The following is a 27845-nucleotide window of genomic DNA, read 5'->3' on the forward strand; positions in this document are numbered from 1 at the left end:
TACATATCCATAAATTTAATAGTCTAGCATGAGTACAGTAACTATAGTTTCAATGCATTTCTGGCACTGACTGACAACGGTCACTCACCGTGTGACTGCACTGGTCTGGTCGGAAATTCCTCAATATTGGTTGCCAGAAAGTGTGAATTTAAAAGAAGGACTCTGCTCATCAGTTCCGTCATCTGTTAAAAGATTCATAATTTGTTCCAAACATTTAAAGCTACTAAATTATCTATATTTCATCTTAGAATAATTAAAATAAGCATTGCAAAATTACTGTTGCAACTTCCATTTCATGCACACTCTAATATTCACAGATTAAACAATCCCTTAAATATCTCGGCTGGTTCGGTTGGTGATTATACTACCTTAAATGGCACTCAGCAATGCAAAGCAAAAAGACCTCAAGCCTGATGTCTATTTTACAGATGGCTTCAATGCTTTTGCTTTGGGGAGATGGGATAGGTATCTTGGAATGACCAACATATTTCAAACATTATCACAGTTTAGTCAACATGTTCAGTGTTAAAGGTGGTATGAGATGGAAATTGACCATTTATTTTTAAAATTTTCACAATTTATCTGTGTGCGAAGGGTAAGTGTAAATATTCTTTTTTGATTTCTTCTATTCTATACATTTACAATTTACTGGACCGACAAATTCTCCCACTTGGCTATGTTATTAGCTATTTCACCTTTATATAGCCAAAAAAAATGGAACTATATCAAACTAAATTATATAGTGGTAATGATTTTACCTGGTTTGCAAGGTCATCCAAGGATTTTTGCTGATTTTCCATCATATTTCGAATAAATTTCTTGGTGTTTCTTGTATGGGAAACAATAGTCGCATGCAAATTTCCTTTAAAAGTTAAGTTAATGCTTTACTGTAATGATCTTTTGACACGTTTCAAAACTATAGTTTCAAGTAAAACCTTTTTTTAAGCAAAGGATTATGAGGCTACAAAAGAACTGCCAAAATGTGAACATTGAAGAATAGGTTAGGTAGTGTTTCAACACCCTGGGCTAGTGCACGGTCAATTCTAACCCCACTTGATCCAGATTTGCAGCACAATTGTAATTAATTCTTAATTTAAAAAATACCCAAAGTTTTTAGTTTTTGGCTGCCCAATAATTATAGTCATGAAGTTTGTAAATGTAAACAAAATTAACTTTTATTAATAAGAATAACTATAATTAAATAGGCAGCAAATCCAACTGGTTAATTATTATTTAATTTCTAACTCCCCTCTTCAACTCACCCCATTCTCAACACACACACAACACAGACAAACGCAGAGGGGAAAGAGGAATGTAAAAAAAGTACTAAAAGTAAAAGCTTAAGAATCTCGTGGACTGTAGGTGCATCATGGTGGCACAGTAGTTAGCTTTGCAGACGCACAGTGCCAGGGACCCTGGCTCAATATCAGCCTTGGGAGTCTGTCTGTGTGGAGTCTGTGCATTCTCCCTTTGTCCGAATGGGTTTCCTTTGCGTGCTCCGGTTTCCTCCCACAGTCCAAAGATGTGCAGGTTAGGTGGATTGGTCATGCTGAATTGCCTCTTAATTGTCCAAAAGCTGAGGTGGGATTACTGGGTCAGGGATAGGGGGCATGGGCCTAGGTGGGGTGTTCTTTCGGAGCGTTGGTTTAGACTCGATGGGCCGAGTGGCCTCCTTATGAACTGTAGGGATTCTATGACGTCTTCCACTTACATCTTTCTTCAGTCTAGGTGTAACAACTTCACCAGACATATGGTGTGGGGATGATTATTTTCCCTGTGCTCCTTGAAGTATATGCTCTCCCACCAGTGACGTAGTAGCTTACCTGTACTTGCATAAAAGGCCGGCCAGTCTGGAACCGACTGACAAGAAAAATGAAAATTACTTATTGTCACAAGTAGGCTTCAAAAGAAGTTACTGTGAAAAGCCCCTAGTCGCCACATTCCGGCGCCTGTTTGGGGAGGTACAAGTATGGGAATTGAACCCGCGCTGCTGGCCTTGTTCTGCTTTACAAGCCAGCTGTTTAGTCCACTGTGATAAACCAGAGACAGTACCTGGTGAGGTTCTCATGTATATAAATGTTGTAAAATAAATGTTTTTTATTTTGTCCTTACTTTGGACTCCCCCTGCCTTATTAAACTAGGTCTCCAGTTGGATGAAGTCTTTGCTTCCAGTCTGTAATGGTTTTCACTGTAGATTCAGCAGGGTCTGGAGACGTCTGTGCAGACTCAGAAACAGCAGGCAGGAAACATTTGTTCGAGAAAGAGAGAGAGAGGGCACCGCACAACCTCTCCTCTCAGCATCCAGGAGCTTTCTCTGGCTTCTCTGAAAACCCCACCTGGCAGGATCCAATCGCTGTCTGGTGTCGGGCAGGATACTGCCCTTTGGCCACCAGCCAACCAATCGAACCAAATCTCTCCCATCACTTATGCTCAAAGACTTCTTCTGTTCAAAATCTAAATCTTTATAGCAGAGTGTACTATTTTGCAACTTTTGAGTTCCTCACTTCCCCTGCTCAACTTAAAGGTCTATGTACATTAAAGTACCGTAGACCAAAAAAAACGAAGAAAAAAAAGATCCGTGGACCAAAAACAATAATGACAAAGTAAAAGAAATACGATATAAATGAATCAACAGGAAGGGCCCTTAAAGTAGGTGGTTGAGCAAAAGAGCAAAAGAAATATAGGATATAGGGCTGAGGGAACAAATCAAGCATGTGAGGTTGCACATTGAGTTTAAGCACCAACAGCGACTAGAAGGGTCAAACAGCATTTCGTTATATTTAATAATCTTTATTAGTGTCATAAGTAGGCTTACATTAACACTGCAAAGTTACTGTGAAAATCCCCGAGTCACTGTTAAAGAATGGGTTAAGAGACATTTCAATTAGATGTCCCGTTGATGCTAAATATCCAATAATTGACACTGATATGTAAAGAGGTTACAGAAGGCTCTTGTGGCACATGAGTGGTGATAGAGTTTTGTACAGAGTGTGTTAAAGGAAAATAAAGGTGTCTGTGAAAAGGAGCAGAACCAGCAGCCGGAAGCTAACAGTCACCACACTCCAGTGCCTGTTCGGGCACACTGAGGGAGAATACAGAATGTCCAATTCACCTAACAAGCACATCTTTCGGGACTTTGGGAGAAAACAGGAGCACCCAGAGGGAACACACGCAGACACATGGAGAATGTGCAGATTCCGCACCAACTCCGCACAGACAGTAACCCAAGCTGGGAATCTAACCTGGGACCCTGGTCTTTCAAACCAAGATTATTTTTCAATCATGATATCAGCAGTCAAACATACTCTAACCCAGGCTTTTAACCCTCACTTCACCAAACATTTATAACACAATATATCTGAAATTACTACATTCATCACAGCATCCACTCTCTGGGGCGTTGAAAGTTATAGCCACCCTAAACCATTATGCAACTTCTCCTTCCCGGGCTCCCCGGGTGACCTTTGTGGCATCTCACAAGCCTCCATTCAAAAGTGCATCAAGGAGGTAATGGATGTGCCCTTTTGACTGCGATCAGGCTAGCCAGGATGCAAACGCCATGGAATTTTCCAAGATTTCTGACTTTCCACAGGTGCAGGATGCATTGACTGTACTCACATGGCTACTCAATCTCCCTGGCATCAAAGAGTTCAGTTCAGCTAGTCTGCAGCCACACGAAGCACACCCTCCAACTGTGTGCTAGGTTCCTGCAGAGCGTACATGAATCCTACATCCTGAGCCGCTCTCAAATCCTGACATTTCTGAGGGTCCACAGCAGCTACAGAGTTGGCTCCTTGGGTCAAGGGATATTCACAGAGGAAATGGCTGATGACACTTGTGTGGAGACCACAGAGTGCAGCTGAGACCAGATACAACTAAGCTGATGCTGCTACTCGCACTTTCACGGAGCTGACCATCAGGATGGTGAAAATGGTGTTCTAGTGCATGAACTTGTCTGACGGAGACCTGCAGTACAGTCCACAGAGGTCATCATGCATCATGGTCATCTGCTGCGCCCGTCGCAACCTGGTGCTTCAACCAGGGGAGGAACTGCCTGATGTGAAGATGGAGGAGTGGCAAATATCTTCAGATAAGGAGGATGTCGAGATAGAGGGTGAGGAGGTCAGCCATGTGGCAGTGGCAACGGCCAGGAGGGGCAGAAGAGCTCAGGACACGCTCATTCATGGATGGTGCCAATTAGGGCCATCACATCCATTATGCTGAAGTCTCTTTCATGAGTACTGATGACTGCTGGGAGTGCATATCCTCACTAATAAGGGCTCGTGTCATGGGTGGGGGGTGGGGTGGGGGGGGGGGGCGGGGGAGCAGCTACTTATAGTCCCAAATTGCAGTAGGATGATGATAATTTGGAGTGGTGACATTGCAGTATAGGGTTCCTCAATATCTGTGAATGTTGGACTCCCATCTGGCTGAAGGCAGCTTGCTTACTCTCAGTGACCAAGGTCATATCATGGCAGTATCATGCGGAAAGTTTCATCTCTCTTGATCTAGGCTCCTCCTTGGTGATCTCTGAGGTTCAGTATCACCAGAGGCCGAGACTCACTTGCCATTTGAGTCTAGCTGCAAGTCATGTGCCAAGGGCACACATTGTGAACAACTGGGTTGAGTGACGGTAGCCCTGAACATTGTGGAAGCCGTCCGAAATCCCACGATAAACAACATAACTGATGTATCCTGTCAGTGAGAGAACACCACCAATGAGTTGGCAACCTTACAGAGAGCAGATGAAGGACGCTCTGGACTGAGCATCTAGTCTTTCCGTGGAACAGGATTGCAGTTGTCTGAGCAGCATGACAGGGAGACATCTCATCAAAACAAGGAGCCACATAGAGGTTGTAATAAGTCTGAGTTTCTTTGCAGAGGTGAGTGCTTACTTACAGAGATGGACGTTATCTACAAATACCTGAGACCCATGCAACTTCTTAACCTTTCTAACGCTGCTGCTACATCTTGGTGTATCCCCAAGATCCACAGTGGAGGTGGAGGTAGCTTGCTGTCTGAACACCCTGTTGTCTGTGATTACTTTGGTAGGCATCCTCTGGATGTCTGAGACCTGGAGGGTCCTAACCTGCATTTGGAGTGCTGCATTGTAACAGTGCCATCCTTCTCGGCTTGTGGGGCTGGAGATGAAGCGGTCACAGAAAGAGGGGATTCCCATGAGCTGGAAACACCTGGAGTCATCTGGGTGGATGGCTCCTGGCTGTGCACAGCCTTCACCTCCTCCATATGGCCATTTGTGGGCTCCAGCTTCCTCCTTAGGATAGAGGAAGCAGCTGGAGTGAGCTCCATATGCCCCGCCATCCTCTGGCGTTGGCACTCATGGATGCCCACAAGTTCCTGCACCATAGAATGCATGTCTTGCATCATGGAGCGCAGTCATGCATCATTCTGTCTTTCAATCTGAGGAGTGTAGCTAACATCTCTTCCTGATGTTCCCGGCTTTGCCTTTGTAGCTCTAGCACTGAGGCATGGCCAAGTTCAGAGGCATGTCATCTGACTGGGCCTCAGCGGATTTCTGGTGTCCAGCACTGGGACATCCCTGCCTCTGCCTGCTGTGGTACAGACAGAGTGAAGCAGTCATCGGTTTGTGACCCTGAAGCCTCTCTAATACTAAGTGCCACCGAGGTGTGTGACCCTGCACTGGTGGACGGTGCTGGTGAAAGCTGTGACGGCGCTTCCATCTCCACTTCTGAGAAGTCAGCTATGCTGGTCTTGGAGGTGGACATTTGGACCTGTCTGGTGGATGCCCTGAACTTCTCCCCTGCAAGAGAGGGGAGATTTTATTTGTGGGTGGCAGGGGCATTCAGATAGAGGAGACATAATGTCAAGTTAGTGTGATGGATGATGGTATTCTGGGTCTTCACTTGGTTTATTGACGCTCACCTTGCTCTCAACACGAGCGGTTGAGTTCCTCCCCAGCCATCTGGAGGGCTTAAGAGAGGACTTTCTGCTTGGGCTTTCCTCTATCTGTCTGGAATCCCTCTCCTCTTATTGTGAACCAACTTGTCCTGCATTTAAACAGATAGAGAGAGTGTGAGCAGGTTGCTTTCCAGAACAGATGGCAAGGATGCCTGGCACGTGTGGATGCTAAGCAGGAGCAGGGAGGTGATGAGGAAATTACTGCAGGAGAGATGAAGATGTCTATGGTCGAGTGAGTGGTGGTTTCCCTTGAGGCGGCTATGAGTGAGCTCCCTGTGGATATATGATAGGTGGGCGAATGCGAAAGTTATGGGGGGAATGGCTCTCCCTGGAAGAACAGAGGAGATTATTTGTCCATTTCTAGCACTGGATGCCCGTCCATCTCTGCAAGCAGCTGCCGCTTACCAGTGCTGCCACCGCCTCCCACGCTGGGTTAGTTTCCTCCCTGTGCGTGGCTGGAGGACATCCCTAAATCATCTGCAAGCAGGGACAGAGTGTAATATAGCAACATTAGCGGAAGATACTAAAATAGGTGAGCAAGAAGGCAGCGAAGAGAAGATAACGTTTTTACAGATGGATATAGATAGGCTAGAAGATTGGGCCAAAATTTGGCAGATGGAGTTTAATGTAGATAAGTGTGAGGTTATCCATTTTGGCCGAATAAAAGAAAGGCAAATTATTATCTAAATGGAAAGCAGATTCAAGATGCATCTGGGCAGGGGGACCTGGTCAATCGCAGAAAGTCGGTTTGCAGGTACAACATGTAATTAAAGGCAAATGGAATGTTAGTGATTATTGCAAAAAGAACGAGAGTATAAAAGTAGAGAAGTGTTGTTGTATTGGAAAGGTGTTGGTGAGACCACATCTGGAGTATTGTGTCTAGATTCGGTCTCCTTATTTGAGGAAGGATGTGGTGGTATTGGAGGCAATTCAGAGGAGTTTCACCAGATTGATTCCAGGGATGAAAGGGTTGATGTATGAGGAGAGATTAAACAGTTTGGACTTACATTCGCTAGAGTTTAGAAGGATGAGAGGGGATTTGACTGAGGTGTATAAAATACTAAAAGAGATTGATAAAGTAAACATCGACAAATGTTCCCCCTTGTAGGGCAATCTAGAATGAAAGGTCACAGACATAAATTGAGAGACATAATTTTTGATTTATAAATGGTTTAAAGGAATATAGGCAACAGCTGGGGAGGTGGATTTGAATCCTGGAAGAGTTCAGCCATGATCTGATTGAATGGCGGAGTAGACTCGAAGGGCTGAATTGCCTACTTCTGCTCCTAATTCCTATGTTCCTATGACGTTGCTCCATGACATCTAACAGCCTGGTGAAAGTCTTGGGGCAGACGTTTTAGCAGCCATCCTTTGCAGGGACCAGGAAGAATTGGCTTGGAAGCACTGGGGTGGCCTTTCAATGGAGTGGCCACTGATTGAGACACTGAGGTGATGGTGGGGCGGGGCGAATCAAAGGCCACTCGCCATGGAGGTGGTGTGAAATTCTTTTTGTCTATCCTTAAATTTACAAAGCTAATGTGCAGAGTGGACACGGTAAACCCTTAATCCATTTCATTGCTTGCTGCAAAAAAACAATTCAGATTGAACCCAATTCATTGCCTGCACAAACGAAAGACATGCAAGATCCAAGCTGATAAGAAAAACACCTTGGACTGGATTCTCTGGTCGCTGATGCCGAAATCGCATTCGGCGATCAGCCGGAGAATCAGAGTTCCCAACCAAATCGGTGGCTGTGTCGCTTTTACGATATTCCACACACACCAAAGCGGCGTAGTCTCTGACTACGCCGCGCCATGTATCGACGGCTTCAGGACATTGCCTGAGGCCCACCCCTCGATGCTCCGTCTCCAACTGGCCGAGTTCCCAACGCCGGGGTCTCTCATGGTCTCACCCATCGGGAACTCACTCTCATGGTCTCACCCGCTGCGGACTCAGTCCAGCACTGCCACAGTCAGGGGAGGGTCGATCCGCGGGCAGGTGGGACTTTATTCGGGGCTGGGGGCACTGTGGGGGGGGTGGGGGTCCGGGGCACGTAAGCCCCAATCTGATCCTTTATCATAACCAAAAGGCTGAGAAACCCGTGGATAATTTTTTTTAAAGAGTGCCTAAAAAATGGCACAAAAACCTGCCACCAATGTGGGTGGGTTAAACATCGCTTTTCCCGCTCACAACTGCACTTGGTCAAATTATGGAAAGATTCTGCCCCTTAAACCTGCTCCACCATTCAATGTGATAATGGTTGACCTCATCTCGGCCTCAACTCCACTTTCCTGCCTATTCTCCATAACCCTTCAACCAAGTACTTCTTGAAAAATGTATTTTGTTGCAAACACAATAACATACACATACAATGACCCAATATAAACATAATTCAAACAGTTTGTCAATTATTCCCCTTTTTCTCCCCAAACTACCCCGTCCTCTGGTAGCCTTGTGGATAGCATAATTGCTTCACAGCTCCAGGGTCCCAGGTTCGATTCCAGCTTGGGTCACTGTCTGTGTGGAGTCTGCACATCCTCCCCATGTGTGCATGGGTTTCCTCCGGGTGCTCCGGTTTCCTCCCACAGTCCAAAGATGTGCAGGTTAGGTGGATTGGCCATGATAAATTGCCCTTAGTGTCCAAAATTGCCCTTAGTGTTGGGTGGGGTTACTGGGTTATGGGGATAAGGTGGAGGTGTTGACCTTGGGTAGGGTTCTCTTTCCAAGAGCCGGTGCAGACTCGATGGGCCGAATGGCCTCCTTCTGCACTGCAAATTCTATGATAGACACCAAGGGCTGGATTCTCCGATTCTGAGGCTATGTCCCAATGCCGGCGTGGGAACGATGGTGTTTTATGCCAGACAAAATGGGGGCTAGCATGCCGGCAGCATAGAGCACCCGGCTCTACCTGCCGATACTGTCCGGAAAATTGCCGGGTCCGTGGCCGTGCATGCGTATGGTGGCGGCCTACAGCCGTGCTATGTGGCGGAGACCGCTCGTGGATCCGGCCCATGAAATGGTGCCCCCTCTTTGACCGGCTGGCGCGCCCTGGACCATCCCCCACAGTGCCCCCAGCCCTTGATAAAGTCCCCCCCTGCTGGCGGATCACCCCTTCCCCCCCCCCCCCCCCCCACCCATCAACTGTAGTGGCACTGGACTGAGTCTGCAGCAGCCACGCCAAATTCCCGACGAATGAGTGCACACGCGACCGACACCGTCGGGAACTCAGACGGTCGGGGTGGAGCATTGGGGGTCGGGCCTCAGGCAATGTCCTGAGGCCGTCAATATGCCACGCAACGCACTCTCTGAGTATGCCGCTTTGGAGGGGGATGGAACTTCACGAAAGTGGCGCTGCTCCCGATTCAGTCGGGTACTTTGATTCTCCGGCCGATAACCGAACGCGATTTTGGTGTCGGCAACCGGAGAATCCAGCCCCTATGCTCTCTACCTCCCACCACAATTCTCCCATTCTCTGGAAGCCTGCTTCCCTGCCTTGTTCCCGACATAGCCTGAAAAACCCTGAATTTGCATCAAATTTCTCTGACTGCATCAACCCCACACACTCCATTATCACCTGCACCCCGAATGGTGCCTCCGATCCCTCTTCCCATTCTCCACCTCCAGAAACACCAGCCTATTCAAAAAATTCCCCATATTCACATCCTAGCCTGGGGCTCAACATACACCGGCACCAATACAATGGCCTCAAATATCTCATTGATCTTTTTCCGGCTTCATCACGAACCCCCCTCCCTTACCTGCTGTCTCAACTGATGGGCTAGCAGCCACCAGGTCATCTCCCCATACTCATATTGGATCCTCCTTAAGCAGCAAAGCTGACCCACCGACTTCCCTATTGCCAACCCGTCAAACTGCCCTGCAGTTTCTTCCTTTTCGCCAACAGCTCCTTAGTCAGTGCCCCTAAGTATGTCCAGTTCACCTCTACCATAACCTCCACCAACCTCTGCTTCTGCTCCCTCTCAACTTTATCCCTATAGGCTTTATGACAAATAAGTTCTTCCCTGACCACCATCTTCACTGCCTCCCAGAATGCGGAGACGGAAACCTCCCCTTTCTGATTAAGCTCTACGCAATTCTTTCTCGCCGAATGCCACCTGCTCACAGAACGTTTTATCTGCCAGGAACACCCTGGTCTCTGTGCCCGTCCCATTTCGAACCTTATGTCCACATAATGCGGCACATGGTCCAAAATTACCATCCCTGCATACTTCGCCCTCATGACCCCCGCACTGCCTTCCCCCCACAAAGAAATCAATATGGGAATATACACAATGTAAATGGGCAAAGAACTCCCTCTCTTCCGGATGCCTAAACCTCTACAGATCCACCAACCCCCTCCACCTAGTCCATAAATACCCCCAGTTCCTTTGCCATCCCCAACCTGACCATTGACTTGGGGCTAGACATAGTGTAACAACTTAGATCAGGCCTCTGAGATTGGCCAATTGGAATATGAGTTCCCTGATTAGAGGCCCAATCAGGGAACCCTTTTCTCTGTATATAACAGGGAGTGTCAGAGTCTCTGCACGCCCACTGTAGACAGCAAGCTGAATGCACCTGGTCATGCTGCTGTTGATTTGATTTATAAAAGGGATTCTGGTGAAGGGACTTCTGCCTCTGTGGACTTATTACAGTGGCGACGAGGAAAAAGGAATGACCCAAAGGAACCTGCTCATTATCAGCCGCCATATATTGAGGGTAAGCCACTGACAGGCAAAATGCCTTTATTTGAGAAGTCGGATTTTTTTGGGCCCTCGAGTGGAAGACTGGGCCCAACATGTAGAGCAGATTAAGTACTTTTTCAGAGTGAACAATATAGTTCTGGATGAAGAGCAACGGGTGAAGGTGAAGAGCAAGCTGACCGCATGTGGGCCAGCAGTTTTTGCCATTATGCGCAGTCTCATTTTTCCGGAGGCCCCGGACATGAAAACTTTCCGCGAATTGATGGACTTAGTAAAAGAGTACTATGACCCTAAGCCACCTCTGATCCTGCGAAGGTACCGGTTTTACTCAGCATTCCGAAACATGGGGGAAGTCAGTTATTAATTTTTTCACAAGATTAAGACGATTAGCAGAGGTATGCGAATTTGGCCTGATGTTAAATGAGATGCTCCGAGATGGTTGGTGTGCGGAATAAATAATTTAGCAATACCAAAACATCTGTTAGCAGAGGCCGAGCTGGATTGCAAACAAGCATTGCAGCTGGCTTTGTCCTTGGAAAAAGCGGCAAGCGGAGTACATGAGTTACAGGGTACTCCGATGGAGGTAGACGCCCACACCGGTGCAACTGAGTTAAGGGACTACCACTGGGTTTAGGCAACTGCATAGCCACCCTCAGGAACGCCTCATTTACTAAGGAACCCGGACTGACTCGCAGAACTGCTCCCAAGCAAGGGAATATTAGGACCAGACAGACGGCAGCCCCTGCAGACTTCCACCCGACACAAAATTGTAGTTGTTGTCAGAGTTCTGAGCCAGAAAGGAAAAATAGAAGTCCAAAACCAACATTTCAGAGAAGGACAAGTAGGCCGGGGTACAGGAGAATGCACACCCTGGAAGTCCCACCTACCCCCGACGAGGAACAACTAAATTGTGTAACGATGGTTGAATTAAAACCCATTAAATTAATCACAAGGCTGAACGGATATCGAACAATAATGGAGGTCAACACGGGAGCAGCCGCATCAGTGATAGGAGAAACAATATTTAATAAAATTCGCACTAGACTCCAACCCTTATCCCTAACCAGTACCTCGACAAAATAAAGAGGAACCACTGAGAATGTTGGGCACAGCACATGTACCTGTGGCTTATGAAGGGCAACTGGTTAGGCTGCCTTTAATGGTAGTGGAAAGTTCAGGACTGAGCTTATTGGGATGAAACTGACTTAAAGAGATCCAGCTGGATTGGGTAAACATTTTCCAGCTGGAAAATGGTCACCTGAGCGAACTCCTGTGCAGATACCCAGAGGTTTTCCGAGAAGGGCTCGGAACAATAAAGGGAGCAACAGCAACAGTACACATAGATGCAGAGGCAGTCCCAATATTCTCCAAGGCCCGACCGGTACCCTTCACATTAAGAGCAAAAGTTGATACTGAAATCAAGAGATTGGAGCGTGAAGGAATAATAAAATCGGTCCAGTTTGCAGAGTGGCTGGTACCTGTGGTGTCTATTCTTAAGCTGGACGGCTCGGTCGGCCTTTGTAGAGACTTCAAACAAACGATTAATCGCTACTCACAACTGGACAAATCCCTGGATTGAGGATGTATATGCAAAGCTGGCAGGAGGGCTCTTATTTTCAAAACTGGACATGAGCCATGCATATCTACAGCTGAAGCTGGACGAAGAGTTAGAAAAATTCTCAATGATCAACGTACTGAAGGGCCTTTTTCAGTCCGCAAGATTAGCCTTCAGGGTATCGGTAGTGTGGTGAATCATAATTCACACTGTTATCACACATGTTGTACCATGCCTCTGTAAGCTCGGCACACGAGCAGTTGCGCGGCTCTGCCCCTAGGGGGAGGTGTACTGGGAATGTACGGAAGTTTGTACTGGGATCCACCCTTGGCTCCGCCCATGACTCCCCCCCCCCCCCCCCCCCACTGGTTGTATAAAGCTTGGCAGTCGGAGCCTGCCTGCCAGTTCATCTAGAATTCATCTCGTCACAGGCAGGCTCTGTTGTAAGACGATTAGAACCACTGTTCTTTCTAACCACGTGTCGCGTGAATTGATGGTCTCATCGGGTAGCCTGTGCGATATTCCAGAGGACAATGGAGAATATATTACAAGGGCTATCACAGGTCGCCATTTACCTGGACGACGTCCTCATTATGGGAAAAACAACAACAGAACACCTGCAAAACCTGGAGTAAGTCCTTAGGTTTTCAGCAGCAGGCGTGCACCTAAAGAGGGAGAAATGTGTTTTTCTAGCACCTCAAGTAACTTATCTGGTGTACAAGGTTGACCAGTCAAGGCGACACCATTTGGAGGATCGGGTGAGGGTGATAAAAGATGACCCGGCCTACCACGTGGGCAGCACGGTAGCATTGTGGATAGCACAATCGCTTCACAGCTCCAGGGTCCCAGGTTCGATTCCGGCTTGGGTCACTGTCTGTGCGGAGTCTGCACATCCTCCCCGTGTGTACGTGGGTTTCCTCCGGGAGCTCCGGTTTCCTCCCACAGTCCAAAGATGCGCAGGTTAGGTGGATTGGCCATGATAAATTGCCCTTAGTATCCAAAATTGCCCTTAGTGTTGGGTGGGGTTACTGGGTTATGGGGATAGGGTGGGGGTGTTGACCTTGGGTAGGGTGCTCTTTCCAAGAGCCGGTGCAGACTCGATGGGTTGAATGGCCTCCTTCTGCACTGTACATTCTATGTAAACCACAATCCAGATTTTTTTTTAGGACTGGTGATGTACTACGGAAAGTTCACACAAAACAGGGCTTCCATCTTGGCCCCCTACACCAATTACTCAAAAAGGGGCAAGTCTGGGAATGGTCCGCCCACCAAGACAGGGCTTTCAAGAAGATCAAACAACAGCAGTTTGGGGAGGACATAGAGCCGGAAGTCGCTGAACTCTACGCCCTGGATGGTGAGGGTGGCGGTGCAGTACCCCCAGACCTCTGCACCGTTGAGGCGGCCCGATGCCGGAGTGGTTCACGCCACTCCAACACGCCGGGACTCCCCACCCCGCTGGGAAGGGGAGAATCTCGGCCCAAGTCTGGGATGGCACTACCAGCTTGTTAATGAAGTCCGTATTCTCCCAATTGGGCATATATACATTCATTAACACCACAGATGCCCTCACTAGGACTCCACTCACCACCCCAAACCGCACTTGCCCCTTCCCCCGGGTCCCCGCAACTCCCTAGCCATCACAAATGCCATCTTTTTACTGACTTAGAGTCAAAGCCTGAATAGAACGTGTCCCACCCATCCCTTCCTGAACCGCGTCTGGTCCTTCACTCGTAAATTTGTCTCCAGAAGAAAAACCACATCTGCCCTCAAACCGTTTAGGTGTTGGAACACCCGGGACCATTTAAAACAACCATTTAAACCTCACACCTTGTATGTTACTAACTTCACTGAGGGTTTTTGGCACCCCCAACCTCTACTGACGTTCGGCATTCCCACCAAGCACAGATCCCACCCAACCATCCGGCACCTCTCTCACCTGTGTCCGCTCATAATGGCCAACTCCTCCATCCCCTCCTAATCTCAGCCAAAAAACCAACTACGTCACCAGCCTCTCCCCTCACCCTCCCCCCAAGTCCCTACCCCCCCCAAACTTCCTCTTCTGCCACATCCCCACACCCCAACCTCACCACTCCCCATTCTCTGGCCACCCACCGCGATACCAGCACCATTCTGTTTCTGCTTAATACCATTCCCTGCCAGCATCGCGACTCCCCCTAGAGATCCCAACAAAGAACCCCACTCAGACCACATCTCTCCAACACTGCTTCACCGTTTTTCACCAACCCAAAACTGTCCCAGCCCCTCGTTGACCTAATCCCATACTAAGCCAACATGTGGGCAGCACGGTAGCATTGTGGATAGCACAACTGCTTCACAGCTCCAGGTTCCCAGGTTCGATTCCGGCTTGGATCACTGTCTGTGCGGAGTCTGCACATCCTCCCCATGTGTGCGTGGGTTTCCTCCGGGTGCTCCGGTTTCCTCCCACAGTCCAAAGATGTGCAGGTTAGGTGGATTGGCCATGAAAAATTGCCCTTAGTGTCCAAAATTGCCCTTAGTGTTGGGTGGGGTTACTGGGTTATGGGGATAGGCTGGAGGTGTTGACCTTGGGTAGGGTGCTCTTTCCAAGAGCCGGTGCAGACTCGATGGGCCGAATGGCCTCCTTCTGCACTGTAAATTCTATGATAATCTATGATGTGCAAATAACCAAACACACACACATAATGTATACACATATATCTCCAAAGAACCTATACCAAAACCCAACATGTGCAAAAAACAACATATCAATTACAAAACGAGCATATATATAGCAGGTCATAAAACATACAAAAATTCCCAACATTAGCCCTCCCCAACCCATGTTCCTTGACAAAGTCAACTGCGTTCTCCAGCTTCGTGAAATAATGTCCCCTGCCCTTAGACGTCACCCAAGATTTGGTCGGGTGCAACACCCCAAACCGAACCTTGCTCCAAAAGAGCGCTGCCTTGGCCTTATTGAACCTTACCCGCCATTTAGCCAGGTCGGCACCAATGTGCTGATAGATCCAGGCCCGATTCCCCTCCTAGCTACACTCTCGAGTTGCCTTGGTCCACTTCAAAATCATCTCCTCGTCATGAAACTTGTGCATAGGCACAATACGGCTCCCCAGCTCTCAGCCTCTGCCTCAGTGACCGATGAGCAAGATCCATTTCTGGGGCCTTCTTGAAGATACCCGCCTCTACCAACTTCTCAAACATCGCCAAAACGCAGCCTGTGGCACTCTTTCCCTCGACACTCTCCAGCAGACTGCAAATTCACCGATTCTGCCGCCTGCATTCCCCAGCATCACCATCTCCACCTCCAACGACACAATCCGGTCACTATGATTGGACACCATCCTTTACACCTTTTGGATCATGACATCTTGCAACTCCAGGTCCTTCTCCACTTGATCCAAAGTCCCACAAAAAGGGGGTACTGCTCCCTCAATCACACTGGATCAGTCCCCCTGCATTTCCTTTTGCTGTTGATGAAAGTCTCCCTTGCGCCAACTGCTCCAAATCCTGAGCTAGGGCTTTCACTGAATTTTGCTGGGTGTGATATCCTGTTGACATACCACCTTGGGAGGAAAAGCCATTACCCTCACCTTACTTCTCATATTTTCTACAAAAAACATCCATTAAATGTGTAGAAAGGGACAAAACCAACAACTCCAAGTGGGAGGCTCCTTGTGTGTGACCGATCAGCTCGTGGCCATCACCGAGTCCTCCTTCAACCAATTACTAATTAAAAATCTGTCTAACTCCTCCTTAAACTTACTTATTGTCCCAGCATCCACCTCACCCTGGGGTAGTGAATTCCACAAATTCACGACACTTTGAAGGAAATAATTTCTTCTCGTCTGTTTTAAATCTGCTACCCCTTATCTTAAAACTATGACCTCTCAGTCTAGATCGCCCCAGAAGAGGAAACATCTTCTCTATGTCTACTTTGTCAACCTCCTTTATCATCTTATATACTTCAATTAGATCTCCTTTCATTCCTCTAAATCTAGACAGTATAGGCCTAGACTGCTCAATCTCTCTTCATTGACAAACCTCTCATCTCTGGAATCAATCTAGTGAACTGCCTCCAATGCAACTACACCCCTCCTCAAGTAAGAGAACCAAAATACTCCAGGTGCTGTCTCACTAATGCCTTGTACGTTACAGCAACACTTCCCTGCTTTTATACTCTATTCCTATAGCAATAAATGCCAAAATGTCTTATTACGATTTTAAAAATGTGTTCATGGGATGTGGGTATTGCAGGCTGTGTCAGCATTTATTGCCCATCCTTAATTGCCCTTGAGGGGGCAGTTAAGAGTCAACTACATTGCTGTGGGTCTGGAGTCACAGGTAGGCCAGACTGGGTAAGGATAGCAGATTTCCTTCCCTTGTGAACCAGATGGGTTTTTACGACAATTGACCTTGGTTTCATGGTCATCATTAGACTTTTAATTCCAGATTTTTATTGAATTCAAATTTCACCATCTGCAGAGGCAGGATTTGAACCTGGGTTCCCAGGGCATTATTCTAGGTCCCTGGTTTACTAGTCCAGTGATAGTACCACCATGCCACTGCTTCCCCAGCTGTATCTGCATACTAGATTTCTGCAATTTATGCACAAGGATACCGAGAACCTCCTGCACCAAAGCACTCTGAAATTTCTCTCCATATAGATGATAAGTTGCCTTTGTATTTTTCCAACCAAAATGGATAACCTCACACTTATCCACATTAAATTCCATCTTCCAAATTTTGGCCCACTCACCTAACTATCCATATCCATTTATAAATAACCTGCCATGGTCACAGGTTCAATACAGCCTTTGTTCAAACATGAACAAAAAGGCTGAACTCTAGACATGAAGTAAAATAACTTTCCTTGACATCAAAGCAATATTTAACCAAGTATGGCAACAAGAAGCCCTAGCAACACTGGATTCAATGGGAACTCCTGAGCTCTATAACATTCGGAAGTCTTTGAGATGCTAACAAAACTGTCAAGATAAATAGTCATTCAAAAACCACTTCAAAAAATGAATATCTTATGCAGTGGTCTGAAGACTGACATAATAAGCATATTTTCAAAAACACTTTAAAAAAATCCTATTTAGCAGTCATGAAACTGTCAAGATAAACAAAGTCACAGAATTCTTGACAGCCATATCACATCCCCGCCGTGTTGAATCTATTTGTGGGGCTTGGAATTCAGCCAAGCATTCATAATAATATTCCATTGCATAAATGTGTCAATAAACTTCCAGAGCTGAAAACATTAAAATCTTTGAAGGTATTAAAATAGATTAACCATCTGTTCAAGCTTTTACACAGAGAAACAGATATCTGAGCTGTCAATCAATGGAAAGCTCAACTCACAGGGGACAATTGATACGTTCAAAATCTGAATATTAACATTGTTCAATGCAAAAGAAAACTTTATCCAGTGGCAATAATATCTTCTGATGCAGATTAAGGTTCTTCCTTTTTCACAATGCTGGATGATTTAAAATTCACTGATGTTTTAAAAGCAAAACCCTATCATCAATCCATTACGTTAAGAATTATTTAACTTATGATATAGCATTTCATGACATCTGAAAATGGAGACACTTTTTAACTTTCCTGATAAAAGATTCCCAATTCCACACGACAGTTCCCTCGTAGCTCATGAAACCTCTGAGCTGATGTGAATCACTTTGCCTTCGGAAGCTGGAAACACTCCAGCAAAATTGTGAGGAGTATGAAATGCCACACTCTGGATAGAGCCAGCAATGTCGGGACCCCTGCATGCTGGCCAAATTCCCACACCTTTATTCCACACCACTAAAAATTTTTGCCAGTGGGAACAGAATCCCAGAATAAGAGTCTGCCCACCATGTTTTTTGCTGGCCCGCCTCCATTCCAATGTGGATAGAGGGACAAAAATTCAGCCCAAGGTCTCTGAATTGTTGTTGAACTAGGAAGAACTTAAGATGTCTCTAAATACATTTAATGAGGTCTTATTAACCTAACTTCTGTTAATTCAATCTATTAGCAATGTTCACATCACATTGCTTTAATCTTCTTGTGAACCACATTATTTATAGTTTAATGACTGTAAACAGTTTGTGCTCAAAAAAATATTTTGCTATTACTGTGCATCCATACATTGTACATAGAATATTACATACTGCATAAGTAATTCTTTTCTTGTTTTGATGTTCGTCTTTGTATCTGACATGGCATGCTGCACTTTGTTTTTTTTGGAATACTTGAAAGAATCCGGTGGCTACTGGCTTTAGACTCAGCTTCATTTCTACTTGTTGGATTGAAGTTCGCGACAGAACTGTTTGAATATGACAGTTCTCCAATATCCTGTTTAGTAAATAAATATTTTAATTCTTGCTGGTATGTGCACAATGTTTGATTTCCTACCGTAATAATAAGACCTTTCTAGCAATTTTGAAGTTATAAAAGCGAACTCAGTTGGCTTAAACTATTTTGTTATATTTGATGACAAGCATTACATTTTAATACACACTTTATAGATTAGAACATTGTTGTACCAGCCACCTTAATAGCACCCCAGATGCACCCTAAAGATTGTGGATGTTTGGAGCCACTTTCTCAAACAATACAGCATTCTGTAATTATCACAGAATAGATTTGCAGACTAATTCTTGGGAGTGCTGCTTAAACTCCAAACCTTTTGCATCAGGAGCAAGAGTACTATCAGTTGAGCCAAGGCACTTAACTAAACAGAGATTAACTCTAAATCAAGTAAAACAGCAGTAACATCCATTTAAAAAATGAAGAGAAGACTGAGATTAGTAATAATTATGACTAATCTAAAGTGCAGGAAATCATCAGAAACTGAACGATATAAAGGAAAGAATGTCTGCTTTTGATAAGAAATTTTTAGAGGCAGACTAGTTTGACATTTTTCATAACGAGTGTAAGGGTGCACTTCAAAACAATGTTAAAAACTATTTACATATATCTCTACTTAATCTGAAATATGCATTAAAAAGTTAAGTTTCATAACATCTGGTAAAAAGCCAAGGACTAAAGAGCATATAACTCAAGAAATGGCAAATAACAGATTAAAGTATTTGTTACCATGGAATTAACCGATAGTGTGTTGTTTCCCATCGATGATACTTCTGAAATGAAACAAATAAGGATTTGTATGCTCACTGTTATCCCCCACAGCCTCATTTTGATTTTAACACAATTCTTAACTTCCTACAGCAGTAGAGATTTTTGTTGAAGTACATTTTTTATGATAAAATGGTCTTCTGGCATCTGAGAAAGAGGGAATGTGGCCAATAGTGCATTTGCATCTGGTTGTAATAAGGAAAGCATTTGAATTGCATTATTTTCAAACAAGGTACAAAATTAAATATTAATTAATTAAATATTAACCCAGAGTTCTTTTAGTTCTAATCATACCCATTGTTATCGTCTGTTTTCAAATTTGAAAATAGCAATACAAAACACAGATTAATTCAAAACCTTGAAACACAAAAAGGATTCTATCTTTTTGGTGAAAACAATCGAACACAGATGCTGAATGGACCTTATTAGAGGAAGAATGGAGCAACCACAGGGTGTTTAGTTAAACTTATTTCTTCCCCTTCTTTCTATTTGATCTGGCAACAGAACCTGTTATGGAGACTATATTATGAGTACACTTTGTGCATCCAGTTTTTAGTTTTGAAGGCAAGATGGCTACAAATCAGGCTTATGCCCGAAACCTTTATTCGTTTTCTTAGCAAATAGCTGTGCTCAGCCTTAACCTTAACCTGAACTGTTTATTATTTGGAATATAGCATGTGACATGTGACAATCCTCTCTTTTATTGTCATAACCTCATAAAAGTGGCCAAGGTCAATGAATGATTCTTCAAAAACCAGATTCTGCCAATTGCACCATTAGCCTTAGTTACTGACAGTTATCAGCTGTGATTCAGTTGGAGCACTCTTGCCTCTGAGTCACAAGGTTGACAAAATCAAAGCAGACACTGCAGTCCAATCTTGATGGATTCAGAGGATTGGAAAACTGCAAATGTAATGCCCCTGTTCAAGAAAGAAGGGAGAAAGAAGACAGTGAATAAATAATAATCTTTATTATTGCCACAAGTAGGCTTACATTAACACTGCAATTAAGTTACTGTGAAAAGCCCATAGTCACCACATTCCGGCGCCTGTTCGGGTACACAGAGGGAGAATTCAGAATTTTCAGCTGGCACAGGAATTGAACCCACGCTGCTGGTTTTATTCTGCAGCACAAACTAGCTGTCTAGCCCACTGAGCTAAACTAGCAAAGAGTGACAAGCCTGGGAGAGGACCAGAACATATCGGTGTGCTTTACTGGGCCTCCCTTGCACATTCACATTTGTCCCCACCTGCACATATGGTCAAGTGCACCCTACGTACCACCTTTAGCAGCATTAGCCTCAGCCCTACACATGAGGAGGTGAAGTTTGCCCTATACAGTACTTCGATCCAGAGTCCTCCCCCTATATCGATGCCTAGCTCTTCCTCCCACTTTCCCCGTGTCTCGTAAAGTGGTGCCCTTATCTCCTCTCACAGTTGTTCATACATGTCGGCGCAGCTACTGTCCCCTAGGTCGTCCGGTCAGAAGTCTGTCTGGTAGGGTGTGTCTGGGTCTTGGGGGAACATTGCTGTCTCCTGGCAGAGGAGGTTCCTCAGTTGCATGTACCGGAGTTCATTTCCTTTCAGGAGCTGCAGTTTGTTTTTAAGTTCTCCATGGTCACTACTTTGCTGTCTACGTTTAGGTCCCTTACCGTCAGTACCCCTTGGTCCTGTCTACACATTTTAAAGGAGGCGTCCATTGTTGCAGGGTGAATTTATGATTTCTGCAGATGGGGGCCATAGTGGACATCACACCCAGATGGAAATAGGGCCTGAGTTGATTCCACTTCCTCAGAGTAGACACTACAACTAGGCTCCTTGAGTACTTGGCTGGGGGGAAATGGGAGTGGGACCGTGGCAATGCTCAGAGGGATGTCCCCCTGCAGGAAATCTCCACCAGTCTCACCCATTCCACCTCTGGCTTTTTCATCCACTCACGTAACCTTTCTGCGTTAGTTACCCAGTGGTAGAATAGGAGGTTTGGAAGAGCCAATCACCCCCATGTTCCTCCTTCTTTGCAGGTCAATCTTATATACTCTAGGGTTCTCCCCAACACTGCCCTCACCTTCCACATCCTCCCCCCCACCCCCCTCACACACACACACACACACACACTAACACCATGAATAGTTTGGCTACTTTGGTGAAGAAGGCCTTGGGGATGAAGATTGGGAGTGATCTGAATAGGAAGAAGAACTTTGGCAGCACGTTCATTTTATTGTCTGCACTCTCCCGCCAGGGAAAGTAGGAGCGGGTCCCACCTCTGCAGGTCCCTCTTAACTTCTTACACTAGACTTGATAGGTTTGATTTGTGCATTTGTGTCCAGCCATGGGCTACCTGGTTCTCTAGGTATCGGAATTTGGTTTGGGCCAGCTTGACCGGCAGCTCTCCCAGCTCTGCCCCCCCACTTTCTCTCTCTCTCCCCCCCCCCCCCTCGCACCCACCACCCCACTCCCCACCACCACGACCACCAACACTCCGGCATCACAGGGAAGATTTCACTTTTGCTCAGGTTGAGTTTTTAACTTGAGAAGGTTCCGAACTCCCTTAGGAATTCTATTATTCCACCTGTGCTGGCTTGGGTGATTGAGATGTCGAGGAGCAGGTCATCGACATAGTGTAATACTCTATGCGTCCTGTCTCCCCTATGGATGACTCTCTACCCCATCACTGCTCTAAGGGCAAGAGCCAGTGGCTCAATTACCACAGCAAATAGCAGCAGGGACAATGGCCAACCCTTCACCGTGTCCCTGTGTCTCCGGAGATATTCAGAACTGGTGGCATTTGTCCGTACACTCACCATGGGAGTGCTGCACAGTAGTTTCACTCATGAGGTGAATCTTGGCCCAAACCCAAACTGTTCCAGTACTTCCAAGAAGTACCTCCATTCAACTCTGTTGAAGGCCTTCTCTGCATCTAGGGAGGTGATCACTCCTGGTGTTCCCCCTCCAGGTGGGAGTCATAATCATGTTCAGCAGGCATCTGATGTTTGCCATTAGCTTTTCGACCTTGACAAAGTCTGTCTGATATTCCCTGATGACCTCCGGCATACAACTCTCCTGTCATCTCATCAGGGCCTTTGCCAGAAGTTTGGCCTCAGTGTTTAGGAGTGAGATAGGTCTATATGACCTGCACTCCGTCAAGTCTTTGTCATTCTTTGGGATCAGCAATATTGAGGCCTGTGTCAGTGTGGGCATCAGGGTCCTCTTGAAAGCAAGGTCATTGAACATCTCCCACAGGTGCAGTGTCAGTGCTGCAGCAATTTTTAATGGAAATCCACCGGGAATCCGTCTGTACCCGATGCCTTCCCCAACTGCATGGAGTTGATGCTCTTCATGACTTCCCCCATTACTGGTGGTGCTTCCAGTCCCTGTCTCTTTTCCTCCCCAAAGCTAGTAAGTCCAGCCCGTCGAGAAACTGCTTCACCTTTGAGTCCTCCTCCGGGGCTTCAGAGGTGTACAGCTCTTAGTAGAAAGTCGCGAAGGTCTCTGTCCCTGAGCGCCCTGTATGCTATTATATCCCACATTATCACCGTCTTCAGTGCCTCCCAGAGTGTGGAGGCTGAGAGCTCCCCATTTTGTTTGCAAATTACATATCCATCGATGGCTTGTGACGTTCTTTTGCAGGATGCCTTGTCAGCGAGGAGGGCTGTGTCCAAAGGCCTAGGGGGACGCTAGGCCCGGTCTGTCTCCAACCTCACATCCACGTAGTGTGATGCGTGGTTGGAGATTATTATTGTGGAGTATTCTGAGGTGCTGCGTAACATGTCCCAGTCTCCGCTGGACATTGCCGAGACGCAACAGAGCATGTCCCGGACGCTGGGGAGACATGACTCAGTCCCAGTCGGACCTTTCTGTGGTGCTGTGGAGCATGTCGCAGTCTCAGGTGGGCATTGCCAGGGCGCTCCAGAGCATGTTCCAGTCACTGAGGTGCATTGCCGAGGACGTCGACAGCATGATGCAGACATTGGGAGCCGCCAGGGCTGGCAGAGCCAGGGACACAGGGACAGCTGGGGTTCAATCCAGCTGCCCCTCCGTCCCGAGGTGACCCCCAGGGCCCTACGGGTACCGACCGGAAGGAAGGGGTGCTGAGTGCCCAAGGTTCCCCGCCACCACCCCCTCCCCCGACAACAGCGTATCTCAGAGTCAGCCCCCGGAACAGGGTGGCATGGCAAGGCATATGCTGCCATTAAGTGGGTCGGGGCCCTCTGGCCCAAGAGGACGCCCACCAGGGGCATCGAAGGCCACAGGACAGAAACACAGCAAAATACAGTGCACAAAAGGCCCTTTGGCTCATCGAGTCTCCACCGCCGCATGAAAGGTACCTAATCTGCCAATCCCAATCCCATTTGCCAATACTGAGCCCATAGCCTCATATGTTAAGATGTGCAAAGTGCTCATCCAGGTACTTTTAAAAGGATGTGAGGCAACACTCTCAGGCAGTGCTTTCCAGATCGTCACCATCCTCTAGGTAAAAAAGATTTTCCTCAGAACCCCCCTGAACCTCCCACCCCTCACCTTGAACTTGTGTCCCCTTGTAACTGTGGTGGTATGATTAGCCCGCAAAGTACAGCCCGCAAACTCCGAACGCATCGGAAATCTTCAAGCATTGGCTGGCATGTTTCGATAGCTATCTGACGACCGCAAGCAGCCCCCCCACCATGGCACAGAAGCTTCATATTCTCCATTCCAGCGTGGGCATGGCGGCCTACGCGATGATAGGGGAAGAAAAAGAATACGACGTGGCCATGGACAAGCTAAAAGGACAATTTCTTAAGCCGGTAAACCGAGTGTTCGCCTGACATCTGCTGGCTACCAGACAACAGTTCCCCGGTGAGTCCTTAGACGATTTTTACCGGGCCCTCGCTGTCCTGGGGAGGAATTGCGCCTGCCCCGAAGTTTCAGCCACTGAGCACATGGAACTTTTGATCAGAGATGCTTACGTGGCTGGGATGCAGTCCACCGCTATCCGCCAGCGGATGCTGGAAAAAGACGACCTCAGCCTAACTGAGGCACGGACTCTCTCCACCTCCCTGGAGGTCGCCGACTTAAACGCCCGCGCCTATGTCCCCAGCCGCACTGCAGCGCCCTGGGCCTCCTGGCACACTTCCCCACCGCCATCCGCCGCTCCCAACCCCCCTCAGGCCTGCGCCGCGGGACGCCCCGACAAGTCCGCGGGGCCCTGCTGCTATTTCTGTGGGCTTGCCAAACACCCCCGCCCGGGCTGCCCGGCCCGTTCCGCCCTTTGTAAGAGCTGCGGGAAGAAGGGCCATTTTTCGTCGGTCTGCAGGCCAAATCGGTCGCTGCTGTGCCGCGCAGCGACCGGGGATCTCCTCCTCCGAGCCCTTCCAGCGCACCGCACCAATTCACCCCCCTCCTCCCCGCCCCTGGGCCCCTGCGCCCGGCCTGCGCGCCTCTCTGCCTCCGCTCTCAGCCGCTCCGATCGGCCCGCCGGCACTGCTAACCCCGCCCCCAGCAACCACGAGGGCCCTGCGGGCGCCGCCATCTTGGGGACCCGACTCCACGTGCGGGCCTTGGGAGCCACCATCTTGGGGCCCCGACCCCACATGCGGGTCCTGGGCGCCGCCATCTTGGGGCCCCGACTCCACGTACGGGTCCTGGGCACCGCCATCCTGGACTGGCACACAAGGTCCTGCCAGCACCCACTCGGCCGCCGCCGCCGCCGACTACGGATCTTCTCCACGGCTCACGGCCATTCAGCTCAACCAGTCACGTCCACGCACGCTCGCCAAGACGACGACGCAAATACACCTCAACGGGCACAAGACGGGCTGCCTGCTGGACTCCGGGAGCACGGAACTGCACCCTGACACGGTAAGACGCTGCGCGCTCCCTGTCCACCCTGTAAAACACAAAATAGGGTTAGCCTCAGGTTCGCACTCCGTCCGCATCACCGGGTGCTGCATCGTGGACCTCACGGTCCAGGGGAAGGTTTTTAAAAATTATAAATTCCTTATCCTCCCCGATCTTTGCGCACCGGCACTCCTAGGACTGGACTTCCAGTGCAACCTGCAGAGCTTGACCTTCCAATTCGGCGGCCCTATACCCCCCTCACTGTCTGTAGCCTCGCGTCCCTCAAAGTGGACCCCCCTCCTTGTTTGCTAATCTCACCCCCGATTGCAAACCCGTTGCGACCCGGAGCAGACGGTACAGCGCCCAGGACCGGACCTTCATCAGGTCCGAGGTCCATAGGTTGCTGAAGGAAGGGGTCATCGAGGCCAGCAACAGTCCCTGGCAAGCCCAAGTGCTGGTGGTCCAGACTGGGGAGAAAAACCGGATGGTCATCGACTACAGCCAGACCATCAACCGGTTTACGCAACTGGACGCGTATCCTCTCCCCCGTATTTCCGCCATGGTAAACAAGATTGCGAAATACAAAGTCTTCTCCACGGTGGGCCTCACGTCCGCTTATCACCAGCTCCCCATCCGCGCGAGTGACCGCAAGTACACCGCGTTCGAGGCAGATGGGCGCCTCTACCACTTCCTCAGGGTTCCATTCGGTGTCACAAATGGGGTCTCGGTCTTCCAACGGGAGATGGACCGAATGGTCGACAAGTATGGATTACGGGCTACCTTCTCGTATCTCGATAACGTCACCATCTGCGGCCATGACCAGCAGGACTATGACACCAACCTCCGAAAATTCCTCCAAACCGCAAAACTCCTTAACCTAACTTACAATAAGGATAAGTGCGTGTTTAGCACCGACCGTCTAGCCATCCTCGGCTACGTAATGCGTAACGGAGTGATAGGCCCCGACCCCGAACACATGCACCCCCTGATGGAACTCCCTCTCCCCAATACCTTCAAAGCCCTTCAACGTTGCCTGGGTTTCTTCGCTTACTACGCCCAATGGGTTCCCAATTACGCCGACAAGGCCCGTCCCCTCATTCAGTCCACGACCTTCCCGCCGTCGTCAGAGGCCTGCCAGGCCTTTAGCCGCATCAAAGCGGACATCGCAAAGGGCACGATGCGCGCCATCGATGAGTCCCTCCCCTTCCAGGTCGAGAGCGACGAATCAGAAGTAGCTCTGGTGGTCACCCTGAACCAAGCGGGCAGACCCGTGGCCCTCTTCTCCAGAACCCTCCAGGCTTCCAAACTCCGCCACGCCTCAGTGGAAAAGGAAGCCCAGGCCATAGTAGAAGCTGTGCGACATTGGAGGCACTATTTGGCCGGCAGGAAGTTTACCCTCCTCACAGACCAACGGTCAGTAGCCTTCATGTTCGATAATGCACAGAGGGGCAAGATTAAGAATGACAAGATCTTACGGTGGCGGATCGAGTTGTCCACATACAACTACGATATCTTGTATCGTCCTGGGAAGCTCAATGAGCCTCCTGATGCCCTGTCCTGCGGTATCTGCGCCAGCGCGCAGATAGACCGCCTCCGCACCCTCCACGCGGACCTCTGCCATCCAGGGGTGACCCGTTTCTATCATTTCATAAAGACCCGCAACCTGCCCTACTCCATCGAGGAAGTCAGGATAGTAACCCGTGACTGCCACATCTGCGCAGAGTGCAAACCGCACTTCTACCGCCCCGAGCGCGCGCATCTGATCAAAGCATCCTGCCCCTTTGAACGTCTCAGCATAGACTTCAAGGGGCCCCTTCCCTCTAGCAGCCGCAACATTTACTTCCTGACGGTGATCGATGAATACTCCCGCTTCCCCTTCGCCATTCCCTGCCCCGACATGACCACATCGACCGTCATTAAGGCCCTCCTCTCCATCTTCTCCCTGTTCGGCTACCCCGCGTACATACATAGCGATCGGGGGTCCTCATTTATGAGCGACGAGCTGCGTCAATTCCTGCTCAGCAGGGGCATTGCCTCCAGCAGGACGACCAGCTGTAACCCCCGGGGTAACGGACAGGTCGAGCGGGAGAATGGTACCATCTGGAAGACCATACTACTGGCCCTCCGGTCCAGATATCTCCCTATTTCCCGATGGCAAGAGGTTATCCCCGATGTCCTACATTCTATCCACTCCCTCCTCTGTACCACAACTAATCAGACACCTCATGAACGCCTTCTTGTTTTCCCCAGGAAGTCGTCCTCCGGATCCCCTCTCCCGACGTGGCTGGCCGCCCCCGGACCCATCTTGCTCCGGAAGCATGTGCGGGTGCACAAGTCCGACCCGTTGGTGGAACAAGTCCAGTTACTCCACGCTAACCCGCAGTATGCGTACGTGGAGTACCCCGACGGTCGGCAGGACACGGTCTCTCTCCGGGACCTGGCACCCGCTGGCGTGCGGCCCTCCCCCCCTTCACCTGTCCTTTTTCCCTCAGCGCCCCACCCAGGCCACCCCACCCCCATCCATGGCGTCTCCCTCACCAGCCCGGGGTACGGAGACAGTTCAAGGACCATCGCTCCCGGAGTCCAGGACATCAGCTGAACCACCACCATCGGCTGAACCAACGTCAGCAACTCCACTGCGGCGGTCTGCCAGGATGTCACGGGCAACGAAAAGGCTGATCGAGTCCATTTGACTTCAACACCACCATGGAC

General features: G+C 48.4%; 1 protein-coding gene across 4 annotated transcripts in view; it reads right to left on the bottom strand.

The window, feature by feature from the left end:
• angptl5 (angiopoietin-like 5) overlaps positions 1-27845 on the bottom strand; it is an 83951-nt gene that overhangs the window by 48039 nt on the left and 8067 nt on the right. For 2 of the 4 annotated variants that reach the window (XM_038819150.1, XM_038819151.1), the window contains exons 2-5: positions 19282-19325; positions 18354-18537; positions 759-862; positions 89-182 (exon numbers count right to left, since the gene is read on the bottom strand). In XM_038819150.1, coding sequence (XP_038675078.1) covers positions 89-182; positions 759-862; positions 18354-18537; positions 19282-19314 — 415 coding nt within the window. In that variant the 5' untranslated portion in view covers positions 19315-19325. Of the gene's footprint in view, positions 1-88; positions 183-758; positions 863-5904; positions 6110-18353; positions 18538-19281; positions 19326-27845 lie in introns of those variants that run through there. The other 2 variants (XM_038819152.1, XM_038819153.1) reach the window with 2 other exon arrangements.

Source organism: Scyliorhinus canicula, chromosome 14, assembly GCF_902713615.1.
Source record: "Scyliorhinus canicula chromosome 14, sScyCan1.1, whole genome shotgun sequence".
NCBI lineage: Eukaryota > Metazoa > Chordata > Chondrichthyes > Carcharhiniformes > Scyliorhinidae > Scyliorhinus > Scyliorhinus canicula.